General features: G+C 35.7%; 1 protein-coding gene across 3 annotated transcripts in view; it reads right to left on the bottom strand.

The window, feature by feature from the left end:
- Positions 1-17892: 17892 nt before the first annotated feature.
- Positions 17893-22160, bottom strand: part of slc6a5 (solute carrier family 6 member 5) — a 30905-nt gene continuing 26637 nt past the window's right edge. For all 3 annotated transcript variants that reach the window (XM_032561256.1, XM_032561255.1, XM_032561254.1), the window contains one exon: positions 17893-22019. In XM_032561256.1, the coding sequence (XP_032417147.1) occupies positions 21864-22019 (156 nt within the window). In that variant the 3' untranslated portion in view covers positions 17893-21863. The remainder of the gene's footprint in view (positions 22020-22160) is intronic.

Genomic DNA, 22160 nt, shown 5'->3' with positions numbered 1-22160 from the left:
AAACTCCTCAGTTTTGATAACCGTACCTTTAAGTTGTGATCATATTTGAATTATTTTTTATGGTATTAGTATGCAGACGGGCTGGATGCATCAAAAAGAGTAGAAATGTCCAATTTTGAAGTCAATACGTGTTTTGCAACAGAAAGATTATCCAAAGCAAACCAGTAAGTCCAGCTCTGACTGGCAGCAACAAACAAAATTAATTTATCATTTTCCAATGTGTTCATAACAAACGCCAAGTATGAGGAGCAAAAGTAACAATTTTGATTAAATCTGTACAGCTCCAAATGCTGATCATTCAACTTAGCCTATAAACAGATCCAATAATCATTGAGAATGTTTCGCAACACATACAATTTGACAAGGCAATAATTACAACAGGAGCATGTACCTAAACTTTGAGAACAGACTTGTGTATTTTTTTTTTTTGTCAGTTTTACTGTTTGAATCAAAGCCAACAAAATGTCCCAAAACAGGCGAAATGTGTGATATTGACTTAATTCAAAGAGCAGGTGATCCTGGCAGACAGGACAAAGACACGGTTAGACTACAAATGTGTCGCCAAGGTCATCATTAGAGCAGCAATCCTGATGCTCATCAGTGACTGCAGCTATGGCTAAGATTAAACACAAAAGGAACAATGATGATAATGAAAGCTCTGCTCTGCTGGATGCTCTCTGTCTGGCTTCATTATTTATTTCCACTTCACTATAACTGACTTCACTTGCCAAAATGTCACATACCGGTTTTGTCTAGACCGAATCAGGTAAGCTTATTTCAGGATCCATATCATTTCATAATTATTTTATATGATAATAAATAAATAAATACATTTCTAGATTTCTTTGAATAACTCCCTGGTGAAAATCTCCAAAACAAACCAAACAAATGCATTATTAGCCCTTTAACTATACATCTTTTTGTTTGCTGTAAGAGATTTTGTTACATTTCATGTGACTAACCAACCAACTCAAAGTGAACAAGTTGCCATCAGAATCTGAAAAGTGTGGAATACATTTATGTTTAGCCCCCATTTATATGTTGCAAACCAACATTTGTTGCAAATTTAGTTGCAAATAATTTGGATACAGTATGTCTTTACTATTTTAAAAAGTATTAGTTTTTTTAACATCAACTTCTTTCAGAATCATCATTCTGAGCTAATTTGAGATCATTGATTACATAAATTCTCCCCTGATGTTTGTGGTCAGTAAATGTGAAATTATTGGGGAAGCATTTTTTTCAAAAATACTGTATATTAGACTGCCTCCTTTATTTGTAATATAAAAATGCAAATACAAATTATAGCATTTTATACATTAGACTTTATGTGGAGCAATAATATTGGTAGAAATAGTCGTTCATAGAACTGAAGAGCCAGCGGCAGAATTTAAAGTTTCCCCTGAATTTTTCATTACTTCACCAATAGAAGAGCCAGAGGACATTAACACAACCCAAAAAATAATTTGCCAGTGACACACACTGCATTGTTTCAATGTACTTTTTGCAATTGTCAAAATGTAGGTTGAAACATGTTGTCTATTGCTATGTTATTTCTTCTGGCAATAAAAACATTAAAAACTCTTAAACGTAGATAATGACAGTAATTTTTCTGTTTTCAAGAACTTAGTTCCCAGACTCTTAGCATAATTCAGTCCTTTTTATTTCCATCCCTTATAAGCATTTTTCTTTAAGAAAAAAATAACCTAAACATTTCAGGTGCACAACTCTGAAAAGGTTTTTACAACAGTGCATTGTGCATTCTACAACTGATCCAATTATAAAATTCACACTTTTAGGTGCAAGTTTTATTTATACCCCGTTAAATTTATTCATTGTTCAGTCAAGTTCTTGATAATTTAATGGGGTCAGATTTTTGATAGATCAAAGCTCCCTGCAGGCTTCTTTTGTATTATTTTTGAACTCCAAAAGAAAACCCATAAATTTACATTTTTGATATCACTGTAAAACATTGCATGTTTAATTGTTTGTAACACAAATGGAACGCCAATCAAACTGAAAGTGTTCTCTGACAACTAGCTCTGAGGTAATTTATTTTTACCGTATAGATGCACCTTCTCCTTCAGCCGTCTTTTAAACCATGAAATGACATCTGCTCATGAAGCCAGTTGTGACATTTAAACGTGGTATGAAATGTCTGGTAGTTCAAGGTGTATTCTATACTTTTTGTTCAGAACAGCGCAGACACCCCAGCCCATCCATCACTGCAAGGGGTTGTTGTGCACATTGACATTTTGTATGCTGTGAAGAGACCAAAGTGGGCTGCTGTTACTTGTGATTCATTTGTTGTTGTTTTTCATTGGGATCCTGCAGAGGAGTTGAGAAGCTGGTGCTTTGTTTGAATGTCAGCAGCTGAGATAGAAAAGGACTGCTGGGCCCACTGAGCTATGTACAGTATGCGGCCATGATTATGATGGATTGTCCACCATGAGAGCACATTTATGAATGCTTAGAAGACCTTTTATTCAAAGTGGATGTTTTGAAAGTCAGGCTGTCAAAAAGAAAGTTGGACTATTAAAGCATTTCAGGCTCATTCATGTGGAGACAAACACTGAATTTACTTTTTTTTTTAAATTGCGTCTGTGGGTGCAGGTGGTCATATTTCCTATTTGTGTACATGTTATCACTTGGTTTAAGGATTTGAACTTTTACAGCTCAACATATTTAATTTTGAGAAATGGCATCAATGATAGTATTCCAGTGTGAAGAGATGTAGGTACATTTTCAATATTTCCCTGCAAATGTGTGAGCACACAGCCTTAAGTAATTGTTACACTGATAAAAATAAAAATTGTAATTTGAGTAATAATCATAAATTAGATGCTTCTGGGATCTACCTCACATTTTCTTATTTTGTCTTATTTTATACATGGTGTTCAGAAACTTTAAATCAGTAATTCACTACTTCCTGTTTCTCCAGGATAAAAATACAATGGTTATCTGACCAATGTCTTTGGATTTCACTTTATTTTTTCACAGTTACATGCTTTAGATCATCAAACTAATCTTACTATTAGACTAAGATAATCTGAGTAAATACAAAATAAAGTTTTAAAATAATTATCCCATTTATTAAGAGGAATAATACTGTTAATATCGACAAGGGCATATAAAAAATCTAAAACTAAAATATCATTTCATGAATTTTGCTCTTTAAATTATGAAAGACAATGTTCAGGTTATTCTCAAACTCCAGTTGTGCAGGAGTGCTGGATCAAAATCCAGCTGAGATTACATGGTACGAGCTTCAAAAGATTGTGCTTACAAAACCCTCCAACGTGGCTAAATTTTAAAAATTGCACTGAAGAGTTGATTGAAATCCTTCCAAAACAATTTCACTTTTTTGCCCAGTTTTACCTACTATTCCCAGGAGAGTAAAATGTGCATCAGTTTGCATTAGTTAGGATCAGTGGAGATGGCCAGTTATGAGAAGTGGTAAAGATGGGAGTCTTTATCCTAATCATTAAAGCCTGTTTTATTTTCTATTTTTATTTTTTGCTAAATCTTGATGGAGTTTGAACTGACGACTGACTCAACCAGCTTTTATCATATTTCTACTTGTATTTTTTTTATTTATTTTTTTTTTTTTTACAATGAGCTCCAAGTCTTTTGAGGTTGAATGGCCTCGTTGCCATCACCAATATATTTAGCTCTCCCCAGAGATTCTCAATTAGTTTCAGGTTAAGGCCAAAACTAAACATTGATATTACTTCCAGACAAAATAATCATGTGTACAATATTAAAATGTCACATTAAACAAACATATTCACCACTGCTTTAAATACTTATGGACAAACTGTAGCAACAAGAAAATCTAAACTTTTTAAAATCTACATTGAGATAAATAACGTTTAAAACAAATGACTGTGACACAAGGCTATCTTGCCACCATGCACAGTAAGATGTTAAGAATAATAAAAAAAAATCTCAGAAGCTCATATTTAGTGAACTGCAGCATAAGTGACATCTTAAAAGGGCACTAAGTCTCCATAATGACAAATTATCTTAAAGGTTTCATGCACATCATTACCATAAGTTTCAGTAACTGAGGAGGGAGTACAACTAAATGCACGACAGTAAAAAAATGCACAGCTGTATGTCAGTTCTTATTTCCTTACAGACGGCGCCTCAGCTTCACACAGCAGCTCATCAGTGCAGCACTGTTCCACACAGAGGTGTTTTCGCAGCACACTGTGAACTTCCCTGAGGCAGCCGCTGGCACAACAGTGAAGGCATATCTTGTAGTTAACAAGGCTAAGCTCACAACAGAATGACCCTTCATTTACAAGAACTAATGGGAAACTTGTAGTGGAGCACCAGCAGATTTTTTTGTTTTATTTTGTCTCAAAAACCTGAATAGAATGCCCAATGCTGACAGATAAATCTGAAACTGAGGACAGACTTTACCAGAAAGAGGCTCCATTAATGTTCTCTAATGTTCTGCACAGAGAATAATAAGATTAACAGGAAACAAACATGTTTGCATACCTGCTTATCTTGCATATCTGTTGTCTTGATTATAATTTTTTTCTTTTTTTTTGTACATCAGAATGCTAAATATTAGATTCATACAAAACTAAACACTTTTCTTCAACGCCAAAATAAGTTTTTCAATTTTTTTAAACAAGACTAATGTAATTACTGACTGAATTTATACAATTATCTTTTAATAGAGTATTAAGTATTCAGAGTATTAAGGTGAAGCTTTGGGTTAAGTCCAGTTTCTGACTCACTCGCTGAAAGTGTGACGCTTCGCTACAAATTTGATTGCATTTCTTCCGTTTGGTTACGTTCGCCAATGAGGTGCGTTCAGGGTATCTCTGTTCATTTGAGTTTCCATGTAATCGAAATAAAAAGTAATTTTATGGATTTATATTGGTTAAAATATTATTTGTAGATCGTGTTACTTCATGTCTAAATGATTTTATGTGTGTAAGAAAGTATGCATGTGTATATATAATTTTTATTTTATTAATTCTCACTGTGGCATCGCTGAGTGATCCTGTTTGTGAGCTTTGAATAAACCATCTGTACATAAAGAACTTGTCATTGTGATAACTGATAGGATTAACACTTATGCTTCCCAATAAACTACCAAAGCCCTGCCTAAATATAATACAAAAATATAGCCCACAATACAATAAATCAATAATATATTTATCGTGATTGGTACGTGATCAGTATCAATAGCTAATACATTCACTGACTTTAGCTGCTCAACCCCTCACAGCTAGTAAAATTGGTGGAGTCGACTCATTCGCTTGGTCTTTGGTTACCTAGCAACAAGCTGTTGACTAACTTCTGGTCACCTAGCAACAACCTGCTGAGTAACTTTTGCAGTAGCAGTTTCCCCACAGTGCCTCATAACTGCAACAACATTATGGAGTGATAACTTGATAAAAGAGGGTCATGGCTCCAGTTTAGGAGTATTTTACATATGAAAACAAAAAAAACACAAAAAATCGATTATTGATATTGACTGATATATAAAATGTTTATTGTGATACGTTTTTCAGATTCAGGCCTGATGATCTATCGGGTCTGAATCAAGAATAAAATGACATCCATGTACGTACCTGAAAGATCATCAGTATCAAAATATGAAGTGTTACTCTGCACAAGCTCAAACACAACAGATGTTGACTATATGAATAATTAATTATTTCATCTGATAGAATAATCTAAAAACCATAAGGGAGAGACTGAGTGAATTAATATTACATGGCTGTTTCCTCCTAAAGCGCCAGAAGGCCCCCAGTACATTGTTAAATTTAATTTTGTGCACAATATTTCACGGATGAAAATTGATTTCCAATCGCACAACAGTGTAGCTTGGATTTTGGCATAATGTAGAAGCTTTTCAGATGGTGTATTTTGCCTGAAAATGAGCATCAGTCGTCGTTGGTATTTTTGGAACACCTCCATCCTAAGGAGCTCAACTGTGCCTCATTCTGCTCCCATCAAGCTAGCTCTGAAGTGCCCCTGGTGGGCTGAACAAGGCTAAACACGGGAGGCTACAGTAACAACAACCCACTCTATAACAACTGGCACAAGAAGAAAACACAGAGGGGCCCGCTCAATTGAGGGCCAAGAAGCAACAAGCCCACATTCTTTTTTAGCCAAGTTACTAAAAATATTGGAGAGGAAAGCAACAGCCTTGAAACACATGAAGCAAACAAGAAATGAAGAATAGTAGCTGAAGCTATTTTTACACCGTGCGATAAGATAATCAGAAATAAATTGCACTTCTAGATACTGTTTTCTGCAAACAGTCATTTCATTGGTAGGTTAATTGTAGGTTTAAGTTAGAGATGCACCGATATAAATGTCTGTATATGAAAAAAAATAAAATAAATTGTAAATCCATGCTTTATGCTCTGAGTGACATCATGTTTTATTATTTATTTTATAATAAAAATTCCTAATTGCACTTTCTGAGCCATTTGAAAGAAAAATTTGTTGCAGTTTATTTTTACGTTTGACCAAAGTAGTCACCCCAATGCTTATATATACAGTATATATAAGAACTTGCTTATATCAAGTTCTTTATTATTTATTCTATATTGGCTTTTCTACTGCTAAGTGCATTGACTGAACAAATTAAAGTTATGTTTTTGTTTTTACACATTTGACCAAGCTTGTGAATATATTGGTGCTTATAAATGCACCCTAAAAGGTGGAGAAATATTAAATAAATTTGTAATTCAATATTTTAAGTCAATTCAGCACTGCTTTTCTGTATCGGCCGATACTAAACCACAGTACACTAGCCAGAAGTTCAGAAAATAAAAAAGTAGTTATTTCTATTTAAGCTAAAGGGTTGAAATTGCAGGTGAATGTGATGTTTTGAGTGTCAAATGTTTATAGTTCATCCAGAGTAGCTTAAGGCAAACTGCTCGTGTGAAGTTTATTGAACCGACTTAAAATGTTTAGTTTTTACCCGAATGCCCTCTATAGCAACGATATCATGTTTCAATTTAATTTGATTGCTGTGTGCCTGAAGGGAAATTGTAGAATCAACATTACGACTTCAGAGGAAACTGTGAAGTGTGCTAATTACATTGCAATTTGTAACCTTGTCTGGAAAAATGAAGCCGTCACAGAAGAATTATGTGGACGAAATCAAATGTTTGTCTGTTTGGGCGCAGAGAGTCATATGGTTCCAAAAGAGGACAACATCTGTCTGCTGTATATGGGGCTCTTTGATTTGTGCTTGGTGCAGATGGCCCGTCATGCTTCATAGTTTCACACAGCAAACGCTACGGTAACAAACGACCCGGGCTGTGATCCAATGACAGCGACTCTCTGTAGGACAAACGAAAGGCCAGACGAGGAGGCATCTTTGACTGCAGCGACGCTGTAGCCTTAAATTTTACCCCAGTGGAAAAACTGTTGTCTAGAAAACTTTATGTCAAAACATGAAAGATGAACTCAAAGTAACTGTCACTTTACAAGAAGTGTTTGAGCAAAACGGGAACCTCCAGCCGAATGAAGGTCAGTGCAACACCTAAGCAGAGTGGCTAAGGAATATAAAACACAGAGGGAAACACAAATAATCTGTCTGAACCCAAAACTAAAGGCTAATAATATTAAAATAAGAATCTACACTACATGTGTCAAACTCAAGGCCCGCGGGCCAAATCCAGCCCGCCATAAAGTGTTATGTGGCCCAGAGGGACACGCAAATAGAGCCTTGAAAATAACTTCATTGTTTTATTTATTTATTTCAAACAGACAAAAAGGAAAAACAAGAAAAAATTCAAATAAATCATCCCCAACTAACATTTTATCAGAATTTTGAGAAAATATGTTGACTATATTTTTCGGCAGGCCTGGGAACGCCCTGGGATTCCCCCGGAGGAGCTGGAACAAGTGGCTGGGGAGAGAAGAAAATGAATGAATGAATAAATGGATGGATGGATGGATGGATGGATGGATGGATGGATGGATGGATGGATGGATGGATGGATGGATGGATGGATGGATGGATGGATGGATGGATGGATGGATGGATGGATGGATGGATGGATGGATGGATGGATGGATGGGTTTAAAATGCTAACTTAAATGCTAGAGCTAATCAGTTTGCATAAAAATGCCGGATAAAATCCCCATCCAAACTTCCATCATACTCGTAACAAATATCATCAAACCCGTAATCCAGTTTCAGTGCCATTCTGTTCAGAGCCCTGTTGTCTGTCAATCAGTTTTGTGGATTCATTTAGTTTAATGTATGGTTGTTTATAAAGCTGGACTTTGTCAACACATGGTTACAGAGCAAAATGTAAATGAAATATAAATCAAAAGCAATTTCACTATTATTTACAGTGCAGCAGCTTTATTTTCTGTCTGCTGCCTCAGTAGGAGGGAGCATCAAAGTTCAGCATTTCCCCGAAAGACTCGATTTGAGTATGGACTTTGACTTTAAAGGGTTGTGTGGGTAGAGGTTAAAATAGCATAAGTAATTCAGAGAAGGAAGAAAAAAAAAAGCAAATGGCAAAAACAAAAGTATTAGAAAAAAAAAATAGTAAAGCAGCCGAACTGATGTTCAATGCAATACAGAAAAGGTAGAAGAAAAGAATACGAAAAATAAAATTATGTACTGTAATTTTTATAAAACAAAATATAATTTATTCCTATTCTTGCATTTATTTACTATAATTGAAGTGAAACAAGTCTAAAGGTTCAATTTAATATCCAGATTTTGGAGAGAAATGGTTTTATTCTCTTTAGGAAAACAAGCACCGTTTGTGATTTTTAAAATTAAAAGCCCCTCCTAACACCTGGAAACCAAGACCTTTACACAGATACATCACTGCAATCTAGAATATTGACAGTATGACAATCACAGTGGGTCGAAAATGTTAAAAATCCGGAAGATTTGGAGACAAAGCTGTAATTCCACTGAATCTGATCTGATGAATGCTCTTCCACTCTCACTTCTTTCCCACATGAAAGGTCATTAATTTCTGCTACACCCTTGTCCTTTCTCAACACCAGGCTTTAACACACAGGTGCTACTTTTTTAAAAACACACACCTCTCCATAAGGCTCCATGCCTGAGGGAATTGGATATTGGATGCTATCGCTTTTGGTCCGAGGCTCTACTGTGACAGATGAAGGCTTTCACTCAGTTAAAGCGACGGTGTCAACCGGCATTTATTGTGGCTAAAATCAGAAGTGTCTGTGTTTGACTTCAAATGGGAAATACTCCTAAATGTGGATCCGCAAATAATAAACAAAGAATAAAACCTACAAATCTTTAGTGCCGTCCCTCATGAGGTAAGTGTGTAGATTCAGCCACATTTCCACAACTTTGAATATAAAAAGGTCTAGTAACCAAAAATAAAAAGAAGAGTAGCAGGCACTTTCTCAAGAAAACAGCAGCTTGATGTTTGAAATAACAGCGACACTGTTTTCATCGTAATATTCAATAAGACATTATCTGCGTTTCCATTACAAATGTGCTCAAAACTTTGTCAATATGTCAAAAAAACACAATTTAGCAGTTTCCACTAAATAAGACTCAATTAAAATCACATGAATACATTTGCTTATACCTCAACCTACTTCCTGCCTTCTTCTGTGTCTTTTCTGACAGTAGTAACTTCCGGTTTGTGTGATGTGAAAAAAGTGTTTCCATTGCGGTTTTGTGAAATAAACTAATTCCAATAGAGCTAATAAATAAATAAAAAAACACCTCATCCTACCACAAAAAAAAAAAGTTAACAAAAAATGTTTTGTAATTTGGCGTGTTTCCATTATAAACATTTATTTTCGTAATTTTGATTTGTGCATTGAAGCTTGGGTTTCTCTCAAACTGGAACTAACTAAATTGTAAAGAACATACAAATTATTGTCAGCTGACTTTTCACTTGAACTAAAACATTTTGTAATATTGTTGGTTCAGATCATTCAGCAGTCAAACAAAAACCCGTTAGGTATATTCACTCAACATCCTTCAAGGTGAAATCAGTGACTCTTTGTTTTTTTTACTTCAAAACTATCCCCAGCACACTGCCAAGGTTATGTCAGTTATCTTAGAAATTACTAGCTGAAGAGCGAGAACAGCTTTTATTTTCACTAAAAGATATATTGGCCTATTTTTTTAGATATATATATTTTATACCACATAGCACTGTTTTGGTTGAACAAGTGAATCGTTATCCCTCTTGGAAAAAACACACATTAATCCAGGATGGAACCTGTAATTTCTGAAGTGCATTTAACTTCGGCCAAGTTGCAATACAATGCAGAAAATTACATCTTTCTGGCAGCAGAGTTTGAACAGACCTCGTTGCAATACAACAGTTCTGCTGTTAAAGAAAAGTTTATGATACTCCCACACTGTTTTTCTTAAACGTGTTTATTGTAAAAAGAAAAAAAAATGGTGTGTTGGTTTTTGTCTTTATTTGGCTATAGTACCAACACATTTCCAGACTTCTAAATAAAAAATAATAAACCAATTAGGGGCTCTTGATAGGATTATCATGGGGGTGCAGCCGTCATGTGCCAGAACCACAGAAGTGGCAACAGAAAAATAACAAGAATAACATGAAAATAACAAGCTTGTGTGAGAAAATAACACATATTGCCAGACCTTATAATCATGTGGAAAAAGTCTTGTGATTAATAATTTTGAATTTTATAGTCAAAATGTGAAATGTGTGAAAGTAATAAATAACATCACAGTTTAATTTTAAACCCAACACTTAATTTGGGCCCCATTTATTAAAAACAGGGTGGGGGAGTGAAATATTAATCACATTTTTTGCTAAATTACTGGAGCCACACTTTTTTGGAGTGAACAATTCATGTAAATTAAATGTAACTGAAGCACTTTAAACTACTACAAAACTCACGATTAAACAAAGACTAACAGCTCTAGATGGATATGTCTCTCTAACACTGGCCCTCCCAGTATTAACAGGCGTCATTTGTCAAATGTATAACAGATTGATCTGGAGAAATACCAGTGAAAAGTCTTTCCTGCCCTCAAATTACAATCATAAACTTAATTTCCCTAAACTTTTCTAAAACTTTAAGGGTGAAGTTATGGGCATTATAATTAGGAAAGGATTAAACTCGGCCAAAAGGATAAATAAATCTGAAAATTTGAGTTCATAGAAATCTTTGAGAACAAGGAACAAGAAAATTTCATCCTTTTTTTTTCTTTAAGTATAATGGCATGAATACGCCATAGTATAGTAATAATGTCAGCTGAGATCAAGAAAGAAAATGTGGCAGAGCATCTAATGCACCCTGATCCGATGTGATGCTGAGGGCCTGTATGTTTCTCTTCCAGTACAATGTAAAAGCAACTTGTGGTTTAAAGAAATACATAAAATCCAGAAGTCACCATCAGGATGGTGAGAAATTGTTCGCCAAACAAAATCCAAGCTTGTCCCATGCTTGAATGATCATCTCAGTTCCTTTAAAAAATATATTTCCAGTTTTATGGAGAGAAAAAAGAATGGCATGTTGAAAATTATGTAAAGTATATCCTTCTCAGTAATCAGTGGAAGATTCTTCGTTGACTTTACGGTTACAGAATTCCACTTAGAATTGCTGGAAAGCTTTCTGCATGTTTCTGCTGGTAATTTTATGGTTTATCTTTGATGAGTTCCAAGTCTTTGAGGTTGTAACATCTCCTTGTTGTCACCATAATCATTACTTTTCAAAGTAGGTTTGATGTAGGACCAAAATGCAAATTGGAATCGGGAATAAACATGATGTTTTATTTAATAAACAAATTAAAAACATACTTTTTGTTGCAGTGAAACAGCAGGGAAAGAATGTGGTACCATAGGTGGAGCCAGTGACAAACTGGCAAACAATGAAGCAAGAGAGCCGGAAATGCATTTGGGGATGAAGAGGAAATGATGGATTAATTAGAACCAGCTGAGGAATCAGGAGATGAATAACAGCTGTGAAGGAAAACAAAGAGTTAAACAAAAGCAAACAGAGCTGAGAAACGGAGAAGTGACAAATAAAAGGAGAAAGATTAGCACCAATCTAAGAATACAATGCAAACCACAAAGACCAGTATAAGTGAATAAATAAAATAACACAAAGGAATAAACTAAAATTACAAGATGTAAGTAAATACACAGAAAAGGACTGATTCAAAACAGAAGCTCAACTGAAACCCAAAGCAGAGATCACAACACCAAATTCTGGACTTAACTCAGCAGCTGAAATTGATGAAAAAAAATCAATTTTGTAATCATGGTGTTTCCATTCAATAAGAAACACAATTAAAATCCAACATGAATAAGTTTTATTTACACCATAAGTTGTTAAAAAAAAAAAACATGCATCATCTTCCAACTACTTCCTGTTGTCGTCTCCAGTAGCAACAACCAGTTGATCACGTGACTCATGTGAAAAAGGTGTTTTTATTGCAGTTTTTGAAATAAACCAATTTTGATATGGCACCTTAAACTTTTTTATATCAAAAGAAACAAGTTTTTTTCAAAATTGACATTTGTATTTAGCAAATTTATTTTTAAAATTTCACAGTTTTATGACGAATGGAAACACGACTATTGTTAAACCATTATAATAGCTCCAGTGAAAAATAAATAAAAAAGTGGAGACTTCTATAATGGCTTGAACAGTGGATGCCAGGATGAGCACATCTGCGCCGTCTGCTCTTGTTCCTAAAGAAGATTTAATGTCCTGTTGTCAGCAGAGCAGGTGCAGAGTGTTCAAAAGCTGTACTACAAACAGATATTTTGTCTTCAATAGTTGGATCTATTGCAAACATATTTTTAGACATCCGAATTGCTCTGTGTTCTTTACATCACATTAAGTAGCTCACAGGTGTGATAAAAGCAGGGATTTTAAAAGTATTTTTTTGAATTGTTGAAGTCAGCTTTCCAGGTCACATTATTTTCAACAAAACATGGTACTATCCAATATTATGCATTTGGGTCTTTGCAGCACTCCGTCTGTGCGATTCTTAATATCCAAAGGTGTCATATTGAAGGATCGTGTCAGTAATTTCAAATTCATCTCAGTAATTTCATCAGAAGGTCCCCACTTTGGTTGAACTGGGGATGTTATTGCTTAGTCCTATTGTCGAGGCAACCACAGAAGCAACGGGGAGAGCCGACAGGTTGTCATCACGGAGACGAGGCGGTGGCAGGCACAAAGACCCAGCATATGAGATCAACATTTTAGCAGTATAGCAGAAAATGGGAAAATCTGTGGCTTTTCGTGTAGCAGGCAATTTCCTCCCCCACTTTGTGCCACTGCTGTCAGGGTGAGAAAGAAAAGCTCATGCCAGTCTCAGCCGCACAAATAGAGCGGGTAATTTGCCATGGGAAAACACAGAAGCAAATTCATATTGGTAATAGTGGGAAATTACAGCTGTGTGTATTTATTCTGTGTCATGTATTCTTCCACAGATGGACAGGTATTATAAACTTTCCAACCCGTTTAATATTTGAACAATTCTGTTTTCTCTGCAAAAATTGCCATTAAATATTGTTTAATATGAAGAGCGAGGGGTGAGTTTACCAATCACACAACAGAAAAGAAAAGTGAAAAAAAGATTTCTCCACATTAGGGGCATTAAACTCATTTTCATTTTGGGCCAAATCAAACACCTAAATGTTCCTAAAGGGCCAGTCATGCCAGAATCTATTGATAAAACCCATTAAACTGTTAAAATATCAGTAAATAGCTGTTTGTTTCAGCATTCAATAAGTGTTTATTAAAATGAAATAATACTTTTCTTACTTCATCTTTTCAGTCCATCTAGGATTTTGTGATTGTTTTTGTGGGGTTTTTTTGCAATCAAAATCAGATTTTGTGGTGCTAATGTAGAAATATTTGCAAGAAAATTTTACGATATTTGCGCTAATGTATGACGCTAAATGTGACTTTTTATTAATCCCTGTATCGATCACGGACTACAACTTGAAATAAAGTAAGGCAGAGGCAGCGGCCACTTAAACCCGATGCTTTTGGCCAATTGTGAGTAATTTGGCCAATTTTACTGCAAATTTGCAGTAAGATCATTAAAATAAATGTGAATTTTGCACAAATTTGGCAGATTTGTGAAAAATGAAGGTATTTATTCATGTAATTTGGAATCTCAAGGGCCACATAAAAAATTACGGCGACCCAGATTTGGCCCTCGGGCCTTGAGTTTAACACATGTGCTCTCTAAGAAAGAAAATATTCACAAATGTTTAAGGCGAGAAAGTTGGTAACATAAACTAGAAAAGCAGACGTGGTCGAATAAACAAGTGATTAATTTCAGTGATCTCAAACAGAAAGAACCAGAAAACTGAGCCTTGTGTCAGCAAGCTGAGGGCCACAAAACCTTCAACAGATACGATGAAAAAAAAAATGGAAAGACCTCTAGGTGGTGAGCAGGGATCGCTGGATTGATCAGAATGACAAATGTGTGCGAGTCAGTACCTGCAAAAAACGAAACAAAGTGTTCTGGAACATCAGTAACCCTTTTTTACTAACTTCAGACAGCTCTGATATATAACACATCAACCATTTCAAAAGAACAGGACTGTGCACATGATGATATAAATGGAAACCTTTGCTCACCAAGGCTTTAGAATGAGCAATGACAGCTGAGGTTGACCATAGGATATTTCAGATCACCTGATGACAATTCAAACAGGAAACCAAGTGATGATCAGTACGACGCCGTATTACAGCCATTGTAAATAGAAATAAAGGAGCAAATTTCAGCAAAAAATGCAAAGATTTATCTCAGAAACCTTCTAGAAAAATAACTTGGAAATTTCTGAGTTTGAAAAGTCAAAAATTTGAGACAAAAAACCCAGAAATTTTTAGATTAAGAAATTTTCTAGAAAAAAATTTGGAAATTTATGAGTTTCAAAGTTCAAAGATAAATCTCAGAAAAAATTTCTGAGTTTTTTCTAGCAAATTTTCAACTTTAAAATTAATTTCCAATATTTTTTGTTGTTTTTTTAGGCAGAAATTTACAACTTTTCTAACTCAGAAATTTACAAGTTTTTTTTTTGTTTTTGTTTTTTTTAGAAATTTACTGAAATTAATCTCAGAATTTTACTCCTGAGTTTTGTTTTGTTTTTTTATCTACAATTGCCTTAATATGCTGTTATAGATAAGTGACCTCCAGACAAACTAAAAATCCCGTCAGTTGGACATAATATAAACACAAAAGTTTTACTGCAGCCCTTTTCAATATGGCTGGAGAACATGGGTGTTAATTTAAGAATCTGTTGTTCTGATTCACTGATTGATGACAGTGTGGACCTTGTTGAATAGCAACACAGGGGTCGTAAAAAAGGCGCAGCAGAGACAAACATCTCTCTCTACAATCACAACATTCTGCAGAGTCTGTGGTGAGAGTGTTGATGTCCCACATCTCAGCGTGGGAATCCATCTGCAACATGGCAGACAAGACAGGTTTGGAGAGAAAACCGAGGGATGCAGAGAGGGTTATTGGTGTGCGTCTCTGTTTCAGTGCCTCTGCAGGACCAGGGTCCAAAACAAAAAAAACATAGTCAAAGACTCCTCACACTCTCTTTTTTGCCATACTAACTAGCATTAGCATTCATAACAGGCTATGGTAGCATAGCAGAGAGGAAGGCCCACATAGAGGATGATTGATAGCATAAAGACCCGCCTCCTGGCTCTGACTGGTTGTTTCTAGTTAGCACTGGGAGAAACCAGAGGAGTTCAGCTTTTTTTTCAATGATTTTCTGTCTCATACTACTGTCACAACATAGTGACAATTTCAATAAATATGTCAAACAAATATTTGTCTTAGAACAGTTCCATACTTCAGCTTCAAGCCAAACCAAAGTTTAAAACAATGTTTAAAAGTTCCACTAGTTGAAAGTGTATTTAAATCTGGCTGCCACTAATATTGGCTGAAAGACTGAGCACCAAGGAGTGGAAAGACTTTAAAATGGAAGTTAAATCAATTCTTGGATAAAATAAAAACGATTCCTCCTCCCATAAGAAGCTCAAAGCTTTATGGCGACACGATGAGGTACGACTTAATGCAGCTCACGGTCACTTCCTGTCTCTCAATCTGTTAAAGAGCCCATTTGTTTTGCAGTTTCAAAAATGACCATAACACTTGTAAGGTTGTGAATGAGCACAACTTCATTACAAGAGATTTTTATGATGACGACATGAAATATGAAAGCTTGAATATGTAAATAAATGTGTTTGTTTTTCAGTTGAAATATTGCAGGTTTGAGAACCACTGACTATTTTTAGCGTTTTAATCAACATTTTTGGCTCAATTAGTAAATCAGTTTATTTATTTGTTTATCTAATTGTGTACAACAACAATTAGTCTGGGAGAAATAATCACTAAACAGATAACTTTAAATAGATTTAAAATACATATGTAATAGGGTTTTTATTTTTTAACATTTTTATAGATTTGAAGTTTGTCAAAATTTGTTTATTTATTCTTTGAATTTATTTTGTTTAGTCAATAAGTTATTTCTCATACATTTATAGGTGTATTAAGTTCTGCTATGTTGCTTTTATTATATTTAATGTATTTGGGCAGAAGCTGCTGGACTGATGCTAACACCAACTTGATTTCCTCTTTTGCTAGAATAATTACAGTGAACCCAAGTGTCATGAAGTCAACCTACTGGATCTGAGACAAACAAAGAAGGGTTACATATATATAACATAAGTACAATGATATCAGGACTAATCTTTAAAGGAGTTATCATGGCAATCGATGAAAGCAGATAAACGGCTTTCCTGTAATAAGTTGTTTCCAGAGATGGGGAGAGTACCCAAAAATTGTGATCAAGTAAATGAAGCATTAATTCAACATATTTTTACTCAAAAATTACATCATCAGAAGGACAAAAATATAAAGTTAAGTGGAACTTTTGGCATTTTAAGGACAGAAATGACAATAATTGACACAAGTACCAAAAAATAACAAAATCAGGCAAAATACATTTTTTTTCCAAATCAGCTTCTTTCAATAAAAAAACTTGTGAATCTAACACAAACTGCAGGTTTGTGTCTGTCTGGTGAATTTTTGGCTAAGTGTTTGTTTTTCATTCAGTGGGTAGAGATTCCAGAGATTTTACTCAAGTAAGAATAGAGATACTTCGTGATAAAATTACTCAAGTAAAAAGTACAGTGAAGTAAAAATACAAAAAAGTTACTCAAGTAAATGTAACTAGTTATTACCCAACTCCGATTGTTTGTCCACCAATAGCATATTTAGCAGTGAGTACATGAAGTTGATTGACAACGCTAAGACCCTCCCGCTGGCTCTGATTGGTTGTTTTTGGTCGGGAGCTGTGCATTTTTTAGGTGGAGGAGATCGATCTTTTCACAGATTATTATTTGTCTCTATATTTTAACAAAAAAAAAATTTTCTATAAAAGTTATATACTGCAGCTTCAAATTAATGAAGTTTCTTGTGCAGTAATTTTCACTATAAGTCTTTGCAGCTTTTTCCAAGGGACTCTTCCACGCACGCCTAACACAGAGCAGTAATCAGTGAACTGCTCCAAAGTGAAATTCAGCTGCAAATGAGAGCTGTTTGAAATATGCCAGCCTGTCTGCTGCAATGAGCAGAGCAGCGCATCACATGTTCCAACAAACAACGCGCCTGCAGGAGTGTTCAAATCCTCTTTCTTCCTACTCTCATCTTCTTTGATCATTATGTTCCAGTAAACAACGAACAGTGTGTGTCGTTTTCACGCAGCACACCGAGGAGACGCCTTCAGTTACGTAGCAGCTGAATGTGGAAGTTGAGTGGCAGGCTGAATCACAAAGGGGACTTTTTTGCTGTCACCTAATTTTCACGTCAGTGTTGTTTTAGGCTTCGCGAATGCAAAAGAAGTCAGTGACAACAACAACAAAGCAAAACAATAACATTTATTTATTGAGTCATATGTTATACATTTCATGATTTATTAGCGATATATTATTATTGGCAAAGATACTATAATCCAATTGCATTTCTATACATAAATACAAAATATGAGGTAGGGCCTCAATAATTGATGATGAAAATAAATAGATGCATTTTTCACATTTATGATATATATCTTCTATTTTTTTTTACACATAACACACATTTTAAAACATACTTTTATAATATATATATTCTCAATTTTTAAATTAAATGAATGTCATGGGATGTTGGAGGCACATATCTATATCCATAGGCAGCAGTGCCTCATATAGGACACACAGAAATATATGACATTACTCAAGTAATTAGAAATTTAACCTATGCACTCATAGGTCACACAATAAAGTGCCAAAAAGACACAACAGACATAACAATAGGAATACTGGTACCATATGAGACAGACAGCTATGCTGTGGTGTTAATTTTGAAATACATATAATAATAATAACTCTACTTTTTCGAGAACATCTATAAGGCCAATGGTTACCTGAAGATGTGTTGTAACATATTGGCAAACATCAAAGAACAACTACATGTTAAATGGATGGCAGTATCTCGACTTCCTATACGCACATGACACATTCCTTTTTAAACTTTTAAGTTTCAACAACAATCCCACATCAAGTACTCGTTCTTTGGTTACTTACACTGCCCAGTGGTGACTTGTAGGCCAAGAGATTTCTTCATATTTATACATACGTATATGTTTTTTTCTTATCTCTAAACTGACGCCATCCCTAGATTTTGTATCTTTATGTTCAACTAAAGGTTCCCTAAAGTAAACATGCAGAGACTTATACTTCGAGAAGAAAACAGATAATTACACATGGACATTGAGTTATAGCAACACAAACTGCATCATGCAAGCTCTTCATTTGATATATTTTACAAATATATGTGGTTCAAACAAAACCCTAAGCTGATTTTTTTTCTTCTCAAACCAAACGCAAAGAATCCCTACACAAATGGTAACACAGGGACATAAAATATATACGTATAGGTCTCACCTCTGAGTAAAGTCATAAAGGGTTTTATCTTTAAAGTCTTGCAGGAATAAGCTAAATGCCCTCATCATACAACATTTGCTTTTCAATCTCTGATTAGAAGAGAAGCCATCGGAGTATCTTTTTTTTTTTTTTGGGAGCAAATCTGTATTGAAAGTTAGCGTTACAAAGCTAGCTTAGCGTCATACTAGGAACTGCTTGTAAATCCTCCTCTCTTATTTCTACAGTCAGCTCAGACCAGTCATGCAAACATTTGATTGACAGCTACGTGGAGATTGATTAAACATACAGAGACAAACACACACGCACACCCACAAGCCAGAAACAGACATACATTTTTTTTTAATCACAGCTAGAGCTAAATGCACGACATACTAAAAGGAACACAGTGCAGCGAGCAAGCTATTTAACATCTGTATATTTGTGCTCATTAATTGATTATGTTTTGCTTTCAAATAACCTCTTAGTATCTGTGCTATTTTCATATCAAGGTCATGAAAAGACATGGCTTAGAGAAGTAGGAATAGAGAGCCTTAAACTTTTAGCAATTGCTTTTTCAACCGGCTAAAAAAAGACACTCCACCATTGAAAGCCTGCAGTGATAAAAGCATCTATTATGCCAATCAGGAACTCTGCTTAAGCTAAAAAAACATGAATCCAGTTGGTCCAATGCAAAAATGACTAATTGCTTATAAGTAGGTGCATGGTGTTTCTTTTAAGTTAATAGGTTGGCAGCCCTCATTAGTGGCCTGCCGTGACATTTCAAGTCCGATTACCTGCAGAGCTGCACTTTTTAAATTTTTTAAACCCACAGAAATCCACTTACAGCAGCTCAGTTATGCGTATGATGTCAGAGCATAATAATTCAAAGGAAACAAGTGCTAAATTTCACTAATGCGTCTGATTCTGACGGACCACGTTGGGACTGTGATGGGTCCAGAAAAGCTGCTAAAAGCCTTTTGCCGTTTACAAATAATATATGCACCGCAGCAAACTATTGCACAGACCCTTTTTCTCTGCGGTTCATTACAATCATTCAAAAAGTTACTTTTAAACATGTTTTACAGCTTTCCATGAAGCGCACACCGACATAATGACACCCTGCAACACAGCTGTTCGAAACGGAGTGACTCACTTTGCATTTAAGCAAAGGTGAGCAAAAAAAAAAATCAGGCTCCATGGAGGTTCTCCAGGAAAACAAGCTTTCCCAGCTGGGTGTTCATTGTGATTAAACACAAAGAAGGCTCTAATTTTCCTTATGCTATTATTCCTGCAGCTACCGCAGTAGTCTGACGAGTTTACCTGAGACCCTGTTTCAACGAGGACACACGGAGAGAGAGGCAACATGTTCCGAAATGACAGCGAGGTCTCCAATAATCTACCACTAACAACAAGAGACAAAGTGTACTTCCTCAGGGGAGCGAGGCCTTTTCTTCTACTCTAAATCTTAATTTGTTTGCACATAGCAGTAGCTCCTATAGTGAGGAAGTGACAACACACACTTATTACTTGAGGATAGTCGGGATCATTTTTTTCCAGAAGGACTGCACTTTGTACAAAACATTACATGTTAGCAAGAATAACATTAGGAGACATTTACACACACAAACACTCTCACTCTCTGCCTTCCTCCTCTGGAGGTTTTATAGATATATATATATATACAGTAGATATATATAACTCTAATAAAGTGTATGCTTATATATTTGATATAGTTACTCTACTTATGTAACATACATTGCAAAGAAGATTTATATATTTATATATATGGCTTGACAAAGTCACAACACATACATACAGCATTTAATAGACATTTATGCACATAGAGGTCATCTTCGTCAACCTGAAAGGGTTAATTAATTGGCCAAGTAATCGCCAACGAAAATGATGGCTAGACAATTCGGATAGCTTTCTACTTTGCACCGCTTTAAATTCACAGACAAAGCAACTTAAAAAAAAACACAACTTAAAAAGAGATAAGGTATCACATTCTACCTCTCGGGTTCAGAGACAAAGAGAGTCCAAGCTTCTGCTCCAATGCTGAGTTGTTAAAGGCCAAAGTGAAACACGCAGAACTGGTAATCAGGATGCATTCGCCACTCTACTGGGACATAGGAGGCACAAATTACAGATATCATAATCTATTTCTGACAAAGCAAGAGCGACTGAGCTGTAGTTGATGTGACTATTAATACATAGTGCTGGAAATGTGATAACAAAGCATACTAGGTCTATCTTTTTCAGATACTATCTATAATTCAGGTGAAATTTTGTACACAGATGGACCCAAAACCAAGATCCCCAACCAAGCTTACTGAACTTCGTTTTTTCTTTTTCTTTTTTTCCTGGAGTTTAATTTTCTTTTCGTTTTTTTCTGTCTGCTTGCTTGCGCCGACATGATTTGTTATCTCTACACAGAAATGAAATGCCACTCACACACTCACACCAACACACGCATAGAAACAAACAAACACAACTCCATGGGGAACAGCTACTGTGAGTCTAATATTGCAAGTGCAGTCTGAGTTGTGTCATTTTATGACACAATTTTTCTCTTGGAATGAGTTCCCTGGGAGGGGGGCTGTGGAGTAATCAGTGGTCATGTGTGGGAGGCAATGATAGCCCATTAACCGAGTACCAAGTAGCAGCAGGAAGAGCAGACTCCACTTGGACAGCCACCCCTCCCTAAGACAAGACGGGAAGAGGTGAAGAAGTAATAGAAGAGGAAAAGCCTGTTTCCACTTCCGTGATAAAGAGGGGAAGCAGACAGAGCGGGAAACATAAAGCGGGAGAAAAATCAGAGGAGGAGGAAGAAGAGGTGGAGAACAAAACAGCCTGGAAGCAGGCGTCCACCCCACTCCAAGAGCCCCCTTCTCAAAACTTGGAAGGTGTTGCTTCCAGAGCAGCTGCTACTGATAGGAACCAAGCTGGAAGTCCTTTGGGGGCAGTTTGAGACCCAGGGAGCTGGTTCCTAATGGGTCGATCATGTTCTTGTAGCGATTTCCACGGTGCTTCATAAGGAAAGGCCCCCAGTCAGGCTGAGGGGAGCAGACCAACTTCAGACGCTGAAAGAGAAAACACAGCCCAGTTAAAGGTTTAAGCCAATAAATCAGGGCTATATTAGCATTCTGCTGTCAGATGTTTTATTAACTGTGTCCGATCTCATATCACTGCTTTAGATATTACAAATTAGGGCTTATATAATA

This window comes from Xiphophorus hellerii, chromosome 4, assembly GCF_003331165.1.
Source record: "Xiphophorus hellerii strain 12219 chromosome 4, Xiphophorus_hellerii-4.1, whole genome shotgun sequence".
In the NCBI taxonomy this organism is placed as follows: domain Eukaryota; kingdom Metazoa; phylum Chordata; class Actinopteri; order Cyprinodontiformes; family Poeciliidae; genus Xiphophorus; species Xiphophorus hellerii.
This window is presented reverse-complemented; position numbering and strand designations above follow the sequence as displayed.